General features: G+C 45.3%; 2 protein-coding genes across 6 annotated transcripts in view; both read right to left on the bottom strand.

Annotated features, from left to right (window-relative positions):
* Window positions 1-16,766, bottom strand: part of LOC109486594 — a 57,388-nt gene that overhangs the window by 15,176 nt on the left and 25,446 nt on the right. The gene's annotated exons all lie outside the window — the stretch shown is intronic.
* Window positions 4,870-13,819, bottom strand: LOC109486595 (twist-related protein). Of its 4 annotated transcripts, none has more exons than XM_019790453.1 (4): window positions 13,221-13,819; window positions 12,478-12,594; window positions 10,807-10,890; window positions 4,870-6,290 (listed from the first exon to the last, which is right to left on the bottom strand). In XM_019790453.1, the coding sequence occupies exons 1-4, from the start codon at window positions 13,560-13,562 to the stop codon at window positions 6,228-6,230; spliced, it is 606 nt and encodes a 201-aa protein (XP_019646012.1). In that variant the 5' UTR covers window positions 13,563-13,819; the 3' UTR covers window positions 4,870-6,227. The 4 variants fall into 4 exon arrangements, with proteins under 4 accessions (XP_019646012.1, XP_019646014.1, XP_019646013.1 ...); XM_019790455.1 differs by having other exon boundaries at window positions 13,236-13,815; XM_019790454.1 differs by having other exon boundaries at window positions 5,825-6,290; window positions 10,753-10,890.

Genomic DNA, 16,766 nt, shown 5'->3' with positions numbered 1-16,766 from the left:
TCCCCGCTACCTTATCATCACAACGCCTGATATATCGGCGTTTCCGACAACCTGTCGGAGGATCGTCGTTTCAGCCGGGCGCGCTGTACTAGCGGGCGGCGGCTACAAAGCGATCCCCCGCCCGAGACTGATGGGCGCTTGCCCCCGGGGATCTCCGTACACGGTCACCCGTGGGGGACACTTCCCCCGGGACCCCGGGGAGCACAGCTGGGCAGTGTCCCGCCTGACACTCCGGTTTGATGTGGCAGGTCATGATTAAAGAACCGCCCCGGGGCACAAGGGTCTGCTGATGGGTGTGCGATAAGGGGAGAACCGTTAATTGCCCTGAACTGACCAGGGAAGACCGCGGTTATGTTTGGTGAGTTTGTTTCCATACGGCATACCGTTCGTTAGTATGTTGGTTGCAGCTCGGCATCAGCGAAGTAAAGCTTATCGAAAGGAGGTCAGTCGTTTAGTTGGCTTGTTGTTTTTGGAATTGATTGGTGGACATACAGGGCAAATAGTACAGAAGAGTTGTGAAAATAAATTTTACAAAGATATTCGTTCTTTACACTGTAACTGTATTACTAAACGGGGTTGAACCCCACGACCTCCCAAGCACCAGCTTCAAAACCTGACGCTCTAACCACTCGGCTAAAAGGTCTAGACCCCTCCGGGTCACTTGGTAGCGCCTATAAACCCCCACTATTACAACACAACTTTTGTCAATGGATAAGTGTATTTACTCTTCAAGTAGAGTTTTCGGTTTGGGCTTATTTTTGGCGTATTTTCATTTTTATTTTTTATTTCGAAAATAAGCCCAAACCGAAACCTTTGCTTGGAGAGTACAGTATATTGAGTCTCGGGTTTTTGGAACCTTTATTTGCCCATCACGCCCAGAAGTAACTGACTCATCCCTTTATACTGACCCGTACTGTTACCCAGCTGGTTCAGACGACAACAGGACTGGTCTACGTCACCGCGTTGTTGTCAGCATCAGCTAAACGGCGACCGCGGCCTGTCAACACGAGATCTACAGCTTCACACAGAATGGTAGCCTGGTGTCCAGTCTTCTATCGTGGTTGGGGCGAGTTGTCTTCGGGGCTGCAGGAGCTCTCCCCCGCCCGACTCAGCCAGGTTCCCCGGTAGGTTTTGCACGATGGGAGTTTCGCGTGCAAAACTTAGTCTCCACCAGACACCTTTGCAGGCTGAATAAAATAGTATAAATCGGCTAGGGGGAACATCATTGGCCAGAGTTGGCCGGCCATAGAGGGTCCAGCTTGCCTGCATGTTCCCCTTAGCCGATTTCTACTATTTTTCAGCCTGAAAAGCCAAGGAGTCTGGTGGAAACTATGCAAAACTCCTACGGAGTTGAGCTGGACGGGGAAACAGAAATATATAGAGAGCCCCGAAGACAGACCACGATAGCCTAGATACCAGGCTAACAAAATGGCTGCTATCCTAGCGATCTGTTTCTACCTCAAGTCAAGTTTAGCACAAGCGTAAGGAAAATAATACATGGTTGTCGCTGTCTGGAAAAGCTATACAAACACCTTGTGGATATATCTCCACAGGGAAACGTGCTCGAGGAAAAAACGGCCAACACCCCTGCAGTTTTAGTCTGGAGATCAAATTTCTTCCTGTCAGTGTATTTTGGCTCAACGCACTGACAAAATGCTGATGGACAACGATAAGAACTTCTTAATTAATCACATTAATTACAAAATTTATGAATAAAACAGCTACAGGCGTACGTCGTTGTTGCATTGGTAGAAATTATGATAAAGTCTTTCGAGTCGATCTGTTACTTGATTATTGGGAGCACAATCTTAGCTATCATGATTCATATCAACGGCATATCCACTTGATTTTGCATTATGAATGAATGAAGACCTTTATTGTACAAACATACCCACTGGGTTAGGTACAAAGGTTAACTTGAATACACAAATATATACACAACAAGATCAATCTAGTACTAGCACTACAGTTTGTTACATAATTTCGACTTCTTTTCGCTTCTCTGTGATGTTGATAAGATAAGAACATACAAGTTTAAGGATCGAGGGTTTGTCTAAGTTCATTAAAAATGTGAATTTTTCTGTATTACTTAGGTGTGTAAAGTGGGGAAACATCGATGTTATTCGTCTATAATGTCTCAAAGTGGACTTAACACGTTCAGTCAGATGATCACACACGACTAGCCTATACCAGGATTCGGGAAGCGGCTGAAAAGAGTAGAAATTGGCCAAGTAGACGTGATATGCCAGGGAAGTTGGTTTGCGCTAAGAGAACAGTTAGTTAGCTGCAAACTGTGTAACTGTTCTCTTACAGCTCCCCTGGCATGTTATCTGTCTATTTGGACAATTTCTACGTCGTTTCCCCGCTTCCCGAAGCCTGGTAGAGGCTACATCACGACGACATTAACTCCAAGAAGTTTACAAAAACACTATTAAGAGGGCCTGCAAGCCCTTTTTCGTAAGGCGTAATCAGGCCGTTTTAGACTTCGTAATTCGTAGGCAGCCTCCGCAAAAATCAACGTAATTCGTAATCGGACATTAGCCGCAAATCGTAAAGTCGTAATCAGTTCAGAGACTTAATTCGTAATAGGCGGCGAAAATTTTGCGTAATTTGTAATCACTACCCCCCTTTGCAGGCCCTCTATTAACATTCGCGACCCGCCCAGACCGATGATGAAATTTTCCCGATGGTAATTGAGAGATTTCTGCCTGTATTTATACAGTCACGGGCGAGCGGGTACGAGAAGGTGAGGTACCGGGGACAGCTGGGAGATTTCAGCCGGGGTGAAGCGTGGTGTGGTGCCGACAGCTACACTTACCCTGCCCGGTACGAAACAACAAAACAGGTCCGCATCTTATCTTTGATTTGTTACATAACTAACAAAATGTCTGAAAAGTATCAGACCCTCTTAGCATTGAGTACACAATAATTAAGAACGAAAAAAAAAGATGAGACGTTGATTGTATTTCAAGAATGTGAAAGTTGTCCAGATTTTGTAACCAAACACCAAAATGGAATGTTTTTGCAGGGCGACTGTAAATAAAGAAACAAGCGATTTTCTTGCGACTGACAACTATGAAATCGCAACAATAACCATTCTCTTCAGCCGAGACGGTTTCTTTGTTGATAGAGATGGGAGTGTCGTGCCGTTACCATGGTAACGTGTCCACGCGCAAGGCTTGTCGGGATGGCGGCTGCTGATTGGTTGGTGATGAGCTGTGGATTGATGAAATTACAGACGAGAGAATGACTGAACGGATGGGTAAGTAGTTCTCAAACCACCTGAAACGCCTCAGTAAGAAGCGTAGGAGGCGTTTAATAACCTGACTTTGACCGGGCGGGGTCCCGAGGGAGTCCGCGCGCGTGTTCGCGGCATTCCGCTCAGCAAGTGTCAGGAATCCTGAAGAGTTTCAACTCCATCCACGCACGCTGTCGGCCCGGCAAAGGTTACCGTCCTGACAAATTACTAAATGAAGTCTTGTCGGTTTGATTTCCAACCGGTCGTGCTGACAGAAAACACGGCACATACTTCTCCACTGTACCTACATGTTACTCTCCAAGCAGAGGTTTGGGTGTTGGTTCATTTTTGGCGAGTTTAAGGCTTTTTTACCGGACTTTCATTTTTGCACTGTTTTTTTATGTTAAAAAAACGTTAAAAACGGTTGACGTGGATAAAAACTGAAGAGAAAGCCGATTAAAAAAAGCCTTAAACATGCCAAAAGCCCAGCGAAACCTCTGCTTGGAGAGTACTACTAGTACCTATATGTGGGCATTCATTCTGTTCTGGATACATATAACAGCAAGGGTCGCTTTTATACTTGTAGGACCTCAATTGATCAGTGAATTTGTTAAACAAATTAAAGTTGAAAGTCAAACAAAGGACCACCGCCTGTAAAAGTTATGTGTTTAAAAAAAATCAGAAATCGAAGCCAAAAGTGAATCGTGCTTCGGAGCCATTAACTTGATTAAGACGACACACTCGCCTCTTCGACATTCCAAGAATTTTGCTGGTTCGCCTCAGAAGAGCGAACCAAAGAAACCCCGGGGCTTGAAACCGACTGAAGATTAGTCTAGTGCAATTTCTCACCAGAAAACATCAAACCAAATGACGTTATTTTCTTACAGTTGAATGAGGGGGGGGGTGTTCTCGGTTGAAACATGGTCGATTTAGCTGCAAAGGAGTCTTTTTGTTCCAACATTTCATGACCAAACGTGGCGACGGCACACTCAAGTTATTATCAACTTATTTCATGCCGCCACCAACACAGAGTACAAATACAGGACAGGATAATATATACTCAATTTCACGCGAGGAAAGTCGTGTAAAGTGCCTTTCCCTAGGGCACGTGCACAAGATCGGTGGCATGTCGGGACACGAACCCGACCTCTTGGTTCTGAGTCGAGCACTCTGCCGCTACGCCACACGACCCCACAAAGGAGTCTGGTGGAGACTGCTAGTTACTAATATATACACTTTTAAACTTTGCACTTACACTGACTCAGTCATACCTCTGATGTTTTGTTACCTACAGCACCCCCGCTTCCTTTGCCTTCGTCAGTCCTTTAAACAATAGACGTGACAAACTTCCATCTTGCACATTATGGCAAATTTCCAATACATGCGCCTATTGAAAGCACACAATAAATAGTAAAAAGTAAAGATAGCACATTTTTAGATAGCCAGAAAGCATTAGAAAGCTGTTGTCATTTCAAGATGGTTTGGAACAATTACTTAATTTTTTCCCAATGCAAAACGTTGTTATTGACTATATATTGATAATTGAGCGCTCTTTCTCATTCACACACTTCTCTCGGATACATTCAACCACAACATACAACGCATGTAAGAATAGGCGGGACAAGAAGCGATTTAGATAAAATTCGAAATATATATTCAACGACCAAAAATATAAAATACACAATAATCTCCAGACAACAATACAAAGATAACTCTATCATAGGAATACAATGTACAAAACTCGACAGAACAACGGCCACTTTGGCCTCTTTGGTAATTGGGATTGTCATCAAGTTGCCCAGACAGAAAGGACCGATATTGAAACATTTCATTTCTTAAAGATTCGTTAAATACTTTTTTTGTGTGGCAGAAACTACATGTTTACCTCAGTTCTAGTTCGACACCGTGGTCAGTGGTTGATTTTCTTTGGAGTCGTAGAAAGAAGGAAATTTAAATTTCCTATAAAAATGAACTTAAAAATCTGTGTGAATAGGAAGACTCGAGAACACGTTATCTTTCGGTAGCTTGGGAAGGTGAGAGGTCAAAAGGAGAATAAATCCCTCCCCCAAACTTTCACACTTTCTATTAGCAGGGTTCTGTTTTCTTTCACAGATAAACGAGAAAGAATAACTGAGAAAGCTGGTAGGAGACAGTGGTCTGGGGCCGTGTCCACAACCGGTGAGCCCACACGAACCGCACTGTCTCACAACAGATCGGTGTTGGTTGCCCTTCAGGTTCTCTGTGTCGTTTTTTCTTACAATATTGTCATTTCCAAGTTTAACGAGACTTCGGTCTAAACATGTATGAAAAATGACAAGCGCATGTAAAACTGTGAGAAAAACCAAACCACTGATCGCGACGAATAAACAGTTAACTCGCTTTATAAATATGACTTCAGTAGGGTGTATAGAGAGGGTTGAGAGTGCAAATTTCGGGACAAGTTTGCAAATTCTGTGAAGTATTTGACGTTGGGTTGTTTGCGTGGGAAAGTTTTCTTAGTGGGAAGGGATCGGATTCCGTACCAAGGCGAGAAAAAGGACAGGGCGTCGCAAAACAAAACTGTCCGTGTGGTAAAACATTGTCCTTGCGTGATATAAAACATTTCTCTGTGTGCTAATACCTCGGCTCAGCCCACCCCCTTGTGTGCCCGGGCCGTCCTTTCTGCCTAAAACAACACTTCGATATTTGCCAACATGTCTTCCGTCTCGTTCGTTTGGGACGACAAAATCCACCATTGTCTGCTCTGAAAAATGTTCGTGTTTGTCGTCAAAGTCCCTTGTTGGCCAGCAGACTTCACGACATAGTGTCACAATTCGGCGCAGCACAACAGGGCTTTGGGTGGCAAGACGACGACTCAGCATTTCGGCGGGAAAATCGTGGACGGATTTTCGGGTCTCTCTGTCTTTTGCTGTCTCCATTATAGCGCTCTGGAAATCCTTTGGCACAATGACGGGCTGGCGGAGTCTGTTAGCCGGAACCCCTGCAGTTCTCAGAAGTGGTTGGGTCCGCTAGGTGGCGCTCCTAGCCCAAAGTACAGCTCTTGCCTGGAGACCTGTAAAACAAAATGGCGGACGCTGGTTAGATTACAAATTAGACCACTAACTCCCCTAATCCGAGCATCAGACTGCTAATTGTGCTTCAAAACAACACAAAGAAACAACTCCAGTTAGTCAAAGGCTTCGAGAGGTTACTAGTACACTGAGTGGCAATTCAGTTGTTGCGTTCTAGACTCCAAGCCGGTTTCTGGCACACACACAAACACACATAATGGGTCATCATCGCACAAGTACTGTAAAATCTCACGAACGTTTCGCGCCATTATTGGAACGTCAGTGTGCTATTGCTATCGCTATAGATCTCCCAATACCGGGATGTCGGAAGTATTTTACAATTAGGTGCCGGTAAGACATCCCTCGCGAGATTTGGGAGTTACGCACAACAGTATAATCCTGCTAAAAGCACGCCCTTCCTGTCCTCACTGGCCTACTTCTAACGGATTTCCTTCAAAAACAAACTACGTGTAGACCAAAATACATTTATCATGGATAGAATGATTCATTCTTCCCACTTTACATCAACGAATACGGACATACATGTACAACAAATTTCTCGACTTGTTTCTACCAGGGTCAACAAGACCGTTATATATGTATGATCGTGTTTGTTTTTCGGTTCGAAAAATAAAGATTTTGTTTTTTGGTTCGAAAAATAAAGATGCTGCCTTACATGTATTTTTTTACTTTTCTGCAGTGCCAAAAACCAGGTCCCCTCCCTGTTCTGAGTACGCGAGTCCAGCCCTCCCAATGTGTGCGCCTAATTGGATTTCGGGACTAGTGGCCTTTACTTTTCCAGGGGAGCATCCACTAGATTAAACTCTCAGCAGTTGGGAAAGACAAGGACCACAAACTCGATGCCTAGATAGAGCCCTAGACCGACTTTTTGGAAGGTGTGGGGCTCGCATTGCTTAGGTTTTGTTCTTATTGACATTTGAGACGAACATGTTTATCTTGTAATGTAATTGTCGGTTGACTTTTAAAGGCGACCTTTTATAAGAATGCCCGACTGCTGTGCAATAATTGTTGTGCTTAGATAAAATGAGATATAAGATTTTTGGTCCGCGCGTCTGGAAGTCGTGGCCCCCGCTGCGGTTCCGGTCGGGGAGGGGAGGGGGGACTAGGGCGGACGGTCGCGTTGCCGTTTGAAGTGGAGTTTTTACTGCCTCCCCCCGCCGGGCGGAGCTATTTAAACTCGAATTAAGGAAAATCAACGCGTCTAGCCTCCAGCAATATGAGGCACCGGGACGAGTCGGTCGGTAAGGAGTAAGAACAGTGGTCGGAAATGAGGAGAAAATGGCGCGAGGCTGAAAGGGCGCGACCGGTAGTAATTGTGTTCTTTGATCTTGTCCAAGGAGTGATATCTTCTGACATGCAATTCTGCGTAGGGCTTCGGACAGAAAGCGATTTTTTTCGAAGCTCACATATCTGTTTCTCTCCTCCGTTTCTGACGAGAATTTTAGATTCTTTTCTTGTTGGAAGTCTATAAGGTTATCCCATTTGGAAAATTTACGACGTAATTTTGCAAGGTGGGTCTAACCTTACGGTAAATGTGACTTTTCATCGCGTCCCTTTGAGGCGCCGACTGTTTGGGCTTGGGGAAAGCCCCAGCAGGGATTGGGGTAAAGCCCCTCGGGGAGACCAGCGGGGAATAAGGTACCCCAGGGGGAATATTGAGTGGTGATGACATCATGCACGGGCTAGTACCACAGAAACTGTACTCCCGGGCAACTGGCGCGAAAAATTGGATGTAAGAAAACTCTCGGCTTGGATGTCGAAAATTACAACTGTTGGGCAGCCACACGCGTCCACAAAACACAACACGAACTTGTTCGTGATAGAGAAACAAGGGCTAGATATATTTCAACACGTTGGCATGTAACTAGTACCTCAAATGTTGTAAAAACCTAATTGTGGAACGCCGGACACATCTAAATCTTGGACATATGATACAATCGACGACTGTGACAGAGCCACGAAAAAAAAAAGATTGTCCGGGGATTTTTTTCTCACAACAGTCGCTAAAAATTAGATCAAGGACATTATCTCTAACATGAGAGAAGTTTTGTGGTACATAGTTTACATTTTCTACGGTCACAAAGGTCCCACCATGAAAGACTCGAAATCGGCGCCTCTGGCGTAACAACAGACATGGTTACAAGCAAAAACCTCTTGTCTCTAGCAGACGGGGGAATACAATTGTACCCCTAATTTGTCTGTACAAAAACAATAGCTGGAATATTCCCAACTTTTGAAGTTGTCCGCAGTCCGGAACAGACGTTTTTGTGACCGGGAGCGGTGCAGGGGCAGTTCTCACTAGAACATATTTATGAGGGGCAATTCTGACACTCGGAAGAAGTTTCACACGGTCTTGATAAGGAGGATCATGCGGAGTTGGCTCGTGCGGAAGCGAGCAGCGAAAAAACCCACCGGTTTGAGAGGGGGAAGTCCCATCTCTTCCGAGACAGGCTTTTGGGTCGATCTTGTCCTGTGTCTGAGCGATTTCCGTCCGAGCAACACTTTCACTTGCGTTAGATATCACAGATCACAGGACACAAAACATAACCGATGTGTAGAGCTAATTCTTACTCTAACTGCAATAATTGAGGTGATACTGAACGATTTGAGATGCGCGTACCCCTCCCTCAAATGGTCGAAGATTTCAAAATGCTGAGGCATTTCCCAGAATGAGTGATCAAAGCGGGTAAGTCTGAGCCGTTCCCCGTGGATTACCGGCTAACGCCTGCCGACTAGTCCTGCCTACAGGCGGACAAATGACTAGGAGACCTGTGGGAGGGCAGGCAGCCTGGCTACGTGCCTCATCGGCGATCTTTCCAACGGAGATGAAACGCCAAGAGCTGGATAGAAAGTTTCCTAGCCCTGCAAGTCTGTTGGCCGAACGTACCGGCCACCAAGCGCGCGGAGTCACGATGTAGAAAGACCGCGGGCCCCCGACAGCAGTGTCCTGCAAACGCTCCAGAAACACGGGGTTGTTTTTTAACCGTGTTTGGCTTGGCCTGCTGCCGACATCATATAATTCAAACGTGAAACGAGAGTAAGCGAAATGACGAGGGGATTGTGTGACCAAAGTTTGCAGGAAGTCCCGACTTAACGATAACTCTCTAGAGACCAGCCACCACCACAAACGAACTTGTTGCTTCTTGATTGCCACGAAGTACGAGGATGCTATCTGGCTACACGCCCGAAAGTTATACTGGCTTTAGGAGGAATAACCACAACGAATTACACAAATACAGCATTAATCTAAACGTATTTCATTCTAGTCTGTTCGTATCATTCCTGCCAGCGGCCACGATCGTCTGTTTGTAACGTTATAATAGTCCGAAGACCAAAACAGATGCAGGTTAGTTTGAACGTGAAACCCTAACTTTGAAAGGGCGGAAGGATATTACACTTCACGCAAGCTACACCGACATTCTCTGGACCGTGAAGGTCACATCACTGCCAACGTCAGGTGTCCCGCCGCGAGGGGGCAGCACTAGAAAGTAAAAGGGGTGCCTACAGTTCAGCAGTGAAAGTGTTTCATCAGGGGAAGGGCTGAAGGTTAGCCGGCGGCACTCTTTGATGTAATTGTCTTGTTTCGCAGAGCTCGCGTGCCTGTGGCCACCTATTTACCCGGGCTTTCCTTGAAAATCACCAGTGCCAAATTTGCGAAATTTGGTTAATAGACTAAAAATGAGCCACTGGACAACTGGCCATGAGATCCAAACAAGAAACAGTTTGATGTAGGATGTTAAGAATTGCGCAATGCAGTCTTTTTTAACTAGCTGCCACCTGGCATTCAGATGCAATAATTTGACAGTAGCCAGAGGTGCTATTAATTTTACTTTATGGGTATAGTGTGGAAAAATATTGCCACAGGCTTTGTATTACAAGTACGTGTTTGCCGTTTTGAGTGCGGTTCTAAATTTAAGCTCTCTGAACTTTGGAAACTTTAGCAAGGACACAACGCCTAGCACAACTAGAATTTCAACATAAACATGAACACAGTCAACTCTCAACGTAACACTAACAACTTATTCGTTCGTATGCACATTCAGATCTTCAGAAATACCATTCACACACGAATAAACGTCCATCAGTCACACAATGGAAAACGAAAAAAAAATAGAAAATAACAGTTTCCAGGGCCAGCAAAACAAAAACAAACGGGTGGGACCTTGAAACTGTTGCTATAACATGGCACTGTTGTTAGGTGTAGTGATTTTAGTAGACTGGTAGATATATGGGTTAGGGATGAGTATGTGTTAGTGGTGGTAGATGAAAGGGGAACCATGCCAAAAAGGACCGTAATTTTGTTTTTTTCTCACTGAAGTAAAAGGAAAAAAATGTCCAAACATCAGGATGAGTTTGAAATTGGAAGATTTGTGGAAGTTGGGCTGTGACGGCCACAGGATCATTTTTGGCCTTTCCCCAGATGGTATTTTGTAAGACCCTCACCAGCTACAACTGATGATGTCCGTTCATACTCCATGCACCCTCCATTCTCCATACCGAAAAGGCGTAGCTCAGTCTCTCGTGCGCCACGTACGAACAGGAAGACGCCATCTTGGTGTCGGTGTCGTCCGATCTGAGGACCTGTGACAGAAACAGACGACATTTTTTGTCAGTGACAGGAACAGACATTTTCCATCAGTGACAGAAACAGACGACATTTTCAGTCAGTGGCAGAAACAGACATTTTCCTTCAGTACCAGAAACAGACATTTTTGTCAGTGACAGAAACAGACGACATTTTCCGTCAGTGACAGAAGCAGACGACATTTTCCGTCAGTGACAGAAACAGACGACATTTTCCTCCGGTGACAGAAACAGACGACAAAAAAAATTTCAGTCAGTGACAGAAACAGACGACATTTTCCTCCGGTGACAGAAACAGACGACATAATTTTCATCCGGTGACAGAAACAGACGACATTTTCCGTCAGAGTTGCCATAGAAACATGACGACTTCCTTTGAAACAGGAACGACCACAGAAGGATTGAAATACACACATGTCAAACGCTATCCCGTTCGATTGTGATATACATGCTGGTATAGACAGATATAATTTTATTTGACAAACACTCAGAAATACTAGTACCCTCCTCCTTATCTCATGAAATATACTGAACGCACCATGGAATCCTACAGGTCGCTATTATTTCAAATGGATTAACTTCTTAGTAGTCTTTCAATGGAAAATTGAAAAGTAAACAGTCTCGATGTTAATGATCCAGCTTATCGGACAACAAAAACAAAATTTGAACAGGATCGGATATTATTCCTCAGGACTCTATTTCTCTGAATGTATCTAGAATTCCCGCCGTTCTGAGGTGTGATCATCAGCATTACACGTTGACACCAAACGTGTCAGAAAGCAAGCAACTTCTGTCAGAAAAGGTGTGAAGAGCAAACATCCCCTGCTTGAAGTTATCCCTCCCTTTCTCACATGTCGTTATTCGCGGTGAGGCGCGTGGTTCGTTTCAACACACGGACCCTAGTGTCAACGCCGCGTTTACCTTCGTGAGAGACCGGACTTATCGACCGAGTCTTGAAAATCTTGAAGAGTAGCAGAGAAAACAGATGGAACATTGACATTGGCAGGGCTGGGCGAGTTGTTGCCTGCGTGGGGAACCCGGCACGGCCGCTCCATGACGCGGGGTAAGCCGCAGAACAACCGAACCCCGCGGTGAGATCAGCCGGGCCTGTGAACACGCCGACACCGGCCCCAGCTGACTGGTGCGCGGGCTACAGTGCGGTGAGACCCTGAGGCAACGCTACAACTTCAAACTACCCCTTCTCTCAGTCGTCTGGAACGGCTATCGCTGCTCTAACCTCCCTTCTACCACGCCAAAGCGTTCTTTTTCATCTCAAACATCACAGAAACTGGTGTAACACGCCGTTTGGCACTTGGATTTGAAACGCCGATCCTCGGACCCAACTCCCTAAAGGGATTTCCCGTAAAGCACAGGCGGACGAAGTTGGCAAAACAACGGGCAGTCATCGCCAAAGTCCTGCCCGTTTGTACCAGTACAACACGCAAATGTTTTTCACTTCAGACACCCAAACAAAGGACTAGCAAGCATTGTCAATCCTGTCTTTCAGAGGGATATATCGATAAGACATAATCTATAATTTGACAAAACTACGCAAACATAAGTCGGTGGGAGATTGTCACTGACCTGATACAAGAAGTCTATGTACCGAGCCGCCAGCTTCAGTGTCTGTATTTTGGAGAGTTTGTCGGAAGGCAGGGTGGGGATGATCTTTCGTAGAGACGAGAAGGCTTCGTTCAAAGACTGTCGGGTAGAGAAACATCATGTATTAGTAGTGAACGGCTACACTTTTCAGTTGTCACATCTTAGTTCTTACACCATATGATAGCAACAGCGAACAATCGTGTCATAGTAAACAGTTCATTATACTGGGACACTTGTCAGTGCGTTGACAAATTATGAGAAGAGAAATAAAAGGTTCAAACTAACATAAAGTGACAATGATGAACGGCAATACCGCGTAACGCGGTATCATAACACTGGACGGGAATGGTTACACCATATGCATGCTCACTCTGACTTAGATATGTACATGCATATATTTCAACTTTCACAGCGTATCATAGGAAGCAAGCTTAAAAAAGTTAGAACTTTATGACTTCGTGGCTGAATCCTCTTCTCAACCGAAATACTGGCACGCCCCGAATATTAGCACCCTTCTTCTGGTTTGTTGTTGACATGTATAAGGATTTGGGGGATAGAAAAACATCCTACAATTTTAAGACTTTTAGAATATAAAAATAAAGGATGATTTTGAAAGTTTGGCTGTGGTATTGTGGATCGAATCTGAAGGGTTATGACCGCAATTCGGGGGTGCCGTTATTCGAGTGACCAGAGGTGAGAAGAAAATTAAGGAAGCGAGAGCTCACGTCTTTCTGATTCACCTGTGTTCGTTGTCGCTCCCGCACGTTGGCAAGCACCCTCTGGTTCTGCAGGTCCTCGAAACTCTCCGCCTTCGACGTCTTCTTGCGATTTTTCCCGTGGCTCTTGCCGCCGACGGACCCGCCGCCGGTCGACCCATCGTCCGAGGAGGCGCTCGATTTGGAGTACCGCCGCTTGCGCTCGTACCTCTTGGAGCGGGACGGGTCCTCCTCGGCCTCGGGCCCTGAGGAGCTGTGGTCCGCCAAGGGCGACGCGTCGGGATCGGGCTTGACGAGGTCCTCGTGCGAGAAGGTCTCGAGTGTCGTGTAGGTCACCACGTCGGCTGCCATCTCGGTCTGCGGTACGAACGTTATCCTGTAGCAACGGTGTGTAAAATCCAAGTCGGAGTCGCGCAAACTGGTCGAGGGAACACCACCACTCACTTTCTACGCAGTCTTTGGCTTGAACGCGTGCGGAGCTTCGTGCGAGTGTTCTTCAAGTGCTCACGAGGCGTACACTAAACTCGAAGGTGAGCGGGGGTCCCCTAAATTAGCGGCCTGTATGCAAACATGTCACTCAAACTGCCGCAAACAACTCCCAGCTGCGCTCTGATTGGTCGAAAGGTCACGGTAAGACCCGCCTACATGGGCGGGCACACCGTCACTAAAACTGTGGGAGAAATGCCAACAGACCTCAGCACGGTTGTGAGAAACAGACAGTTGATTGGTCAAAGGGGTCCCGCCTACCTCTGGAAAATCGCAAGGGTACTGAGGAGGGAGGGCGCGCCTTTGCCGGAACAGCGGAGTGGATATCACACCAACGGTCCAAGTGTAAATCGGGTCGATCGCAAACAACCCATCAATCAATGAGAACCGATATCAATTAGGTCGTTTAGAGGGTACTACACATTCTCAGCGCCTATCACACAACTCATATCGGGACAAAATCACAATTTTCTGAGTCTGAGTTGGTATGTGCCATTGTCCTAACAGACGACAAGGACAGGAGCACCTTTTACATAGCATTTACGACGGAGAAAAGTCTCGTGGATTTTTTCCGAGATCATCGGTAGGGAGTGATTCTACGCAGGGTACCTCTCACCAAGTATGATAGACCGCATTGCTATGATCAATGAGGTTCAATCAAACCCCCCTAGCTCATGATGTGTTTGTGCATATCTGTTGTAAATAATTTTTATAAGTGTCTTTTGTATATATGTTAGTTTAGATGTATTGTTTTTAAATGTGAACGTTGTTTTTCAAATAATGTGACAAATTGTACCTAGTTCAGGGGGATTCGCTTCTGCTCCCCCTGCTGTTGTACATTTGTAAAATGATGAGCAATAAACATTTCTTTTAAGTCTATGATGACTGATTCATTTATCATAACATTCCGCAGAATCTTCACTTAACATAGTTCACAACTTGAATCATGATGGTTACAGTTCATAATGCCATCCAAGATAAAAAGATAATCCGTTGTATTGTGGAAGCACTGACCACATGAGCATCCTCAGGTGTAAAAACATTTGACAATGGTATTTGGTACTCAAAACACTTGCACAGTTCCGTCTGTCAAGTGTTTTTATGTGATAGAGGAAGACGAAGTGCGGGAGTGTTTCTTGGTGTTACAGTGTTGCTACACGCACGAATGTGTCTTTTGAGATCCATGCGCAAGAGAAGCAAAGTCACCACCCACATAAACAACTCTGAATATGTTGACACTGACCAAAACTTCATGATTTTTGACACAATATCAGGGGCGTTTCAACACATGAACGTAAACAAGCAAACATGCGAGAAATGTCCTGATGTGACAGGAGCGCTGATGGATGAGGAGGTTTGGTGTCGTCCAACGCTGAGGCGATTTCCCGCCAAAATTCTCTTGGGAGCATTTGGCGGAGAAACCTCTCCAGAAGTAATCCCGTTTGCAGACGATCATGTGGTGAGGGCGGGAACGCGATCCCAGGCGAGGGAGAGTAGAATTACACGCTCACCCCTTTGTCTTAGCTTCTTTCTTTCTCTAAAATGCTTAGATCTCTAGATCACTCTCGTACTTTCAAAATTTGAGCGGGAAGTGGATCCTTGGCATGACGAAACAGACGACTTTCGAATTCCAGTTCCATGGGCGCGACTGTGTTTACAAGTGCCACGTGCACCTGCTAGAGCACTGACCGAAGGAAATGGTTTTCAGTCAGATTTCTCGGTCAGAGCAGCCAGGCGCAGTCATGCCGTGTTCTTTGTGAAATTATCAGGCTATAGCTGATTACATTTTGATGGATTTCTGCTGAAATCCCTGCGTGGACAAATACGGCAGGAGCGTCTGGGCGCCTGCAGACGGTCGTGCTGCGCGGGCGGACAAGATAAGATGACGGATGGCGGGCCTGGCTAGGGCCTGGCGCGGCCGGGATTTGACGGTCTTCACGCCGGCTAGCCATCCCCAGGCGCCCCCGGTACATTCCTCCACATTAACGTGCATCGTAAATCACTCCGCAGACATGTCAGAGTTCTGTCTGTCTGTCAACGCTTTGATCTCCGTTCTACTGCTAATTTTCAGGTGATAATGAATGAATGAATGAATGACGACCTTTATTGCACATTTTGCCACACTGGGCTAAGTACAGGTCAAAACAAGACATGATGAAAAGATAGATACAAAATAAAACTTAGTAGCTATCATTCCATAAATTCAATTTCTCGCTTTTCAGTTATAGTAGAGATAAAGGAACAGATATGTTTTTTCGATGGAAGGTTTGTCAATTCGCATTAGGAATATGAATTGACGATAATGACGCAGGTGAATTGCTCGTGAAATACCTTGGCCAAGTATATGACGTGCTGTTGTTAATCAGACCCCTACAATGCAAGAATATAACTCCCTCATTCAGAAACAAGCGAACAGTTTATATAGTTTTTGAGTACCACATATGACACAATAGAGTTTTTGAGTACCACATATGACACCAAATATGTATTGATATCCTTTTATGGCTAGAGACGATTCTGCCAATTTTTCATTCACTCATAACGAGAGACACAGACTGGTGTCCTGGGTGTCCTGTCATGATAAGGTACTGTGTATCGTTACATGAAAAGATAGAAGGGACAACGCTAGCTGTTGTGTTCAATTGCTCTTGCTTGTTCTCCTCCAAAGTATGATATAGTATACGTCAAAAGGCGAAACGACGGTCTCGTCAATTCTCGCGTGAATAGCCACGTTGGTCGAGACAGCCAAATACTACTAGTAGTACTACATGCATGGAAACTATGGATCTACCTATGTTGTAACTAGTTTATGTCATTGAAATAAATAATGACTTGCTACCGGAAAATATCACAGCACTTCAAATTAAGGATAGTAATATTCGCTAAATCAAATGAGTCCTTGCTACAACGTTCAGTTTTAGTCTACTGCCATTTTGTATAACCTATAATACCTTCTAGCCTCTACCAGGCTTGGGGAGGCGGCTGGAAAGAGTAGAAATCGGCCAAATAGAGAGATAAGCATGCCAAGGGAGTTTGTCCGTTGAGAGAACAGTTCGCCGCACCCCAATC

The sequence above is a fragment of the Branchiostoma belcheri genome, unplaced genomic scaffold (assembly GCF_001625305.1).
Source record: "Branchiostoma belcheri isolate BF01 breed outbred unplaced genomic scaffold, Haploidv18h27 scaffold81, whole genome shotgun sequence".
Classification (NCBI taxonomy): domain Eukaryota; kingdom Metazoa; phylum Chordata; class Leptocardii; order Amphioxiformes; family Branchiostomatidae; genus Branchiostoma; species Branchiostoma belcheri.
The sequence above is the reverse complement of the archived record's forward strand: the minus strand, read 5'-3'. Positions and strand labels throughout refer to the sequence as shown.

Bases quoted from the DNA above. Each gene is read 5' to 3' on its own strand.
- LOC109486595 (XM_019790453.1), bottom strand. From the start codon at position 13,562: ATGGCAGCCGACGTGGTGACCTACACGACACTCGAGACCTTCTCGCAC. The intron at 12,595-13,220 runs GTGAGCTCTCGC...TCTACCCGACAG, and splicing joins CACAGGTGAATCAGAAAGAC to TCTTTGAACGAAGCCTTCTC. The intron at 6,291-10,806 runs GTATGGAGAATG...TTTGTTTTACAG, and splicing joins GACTGAGCTACGCCTTTTCG to GTCTCCAGGCAAGAGCTGTA.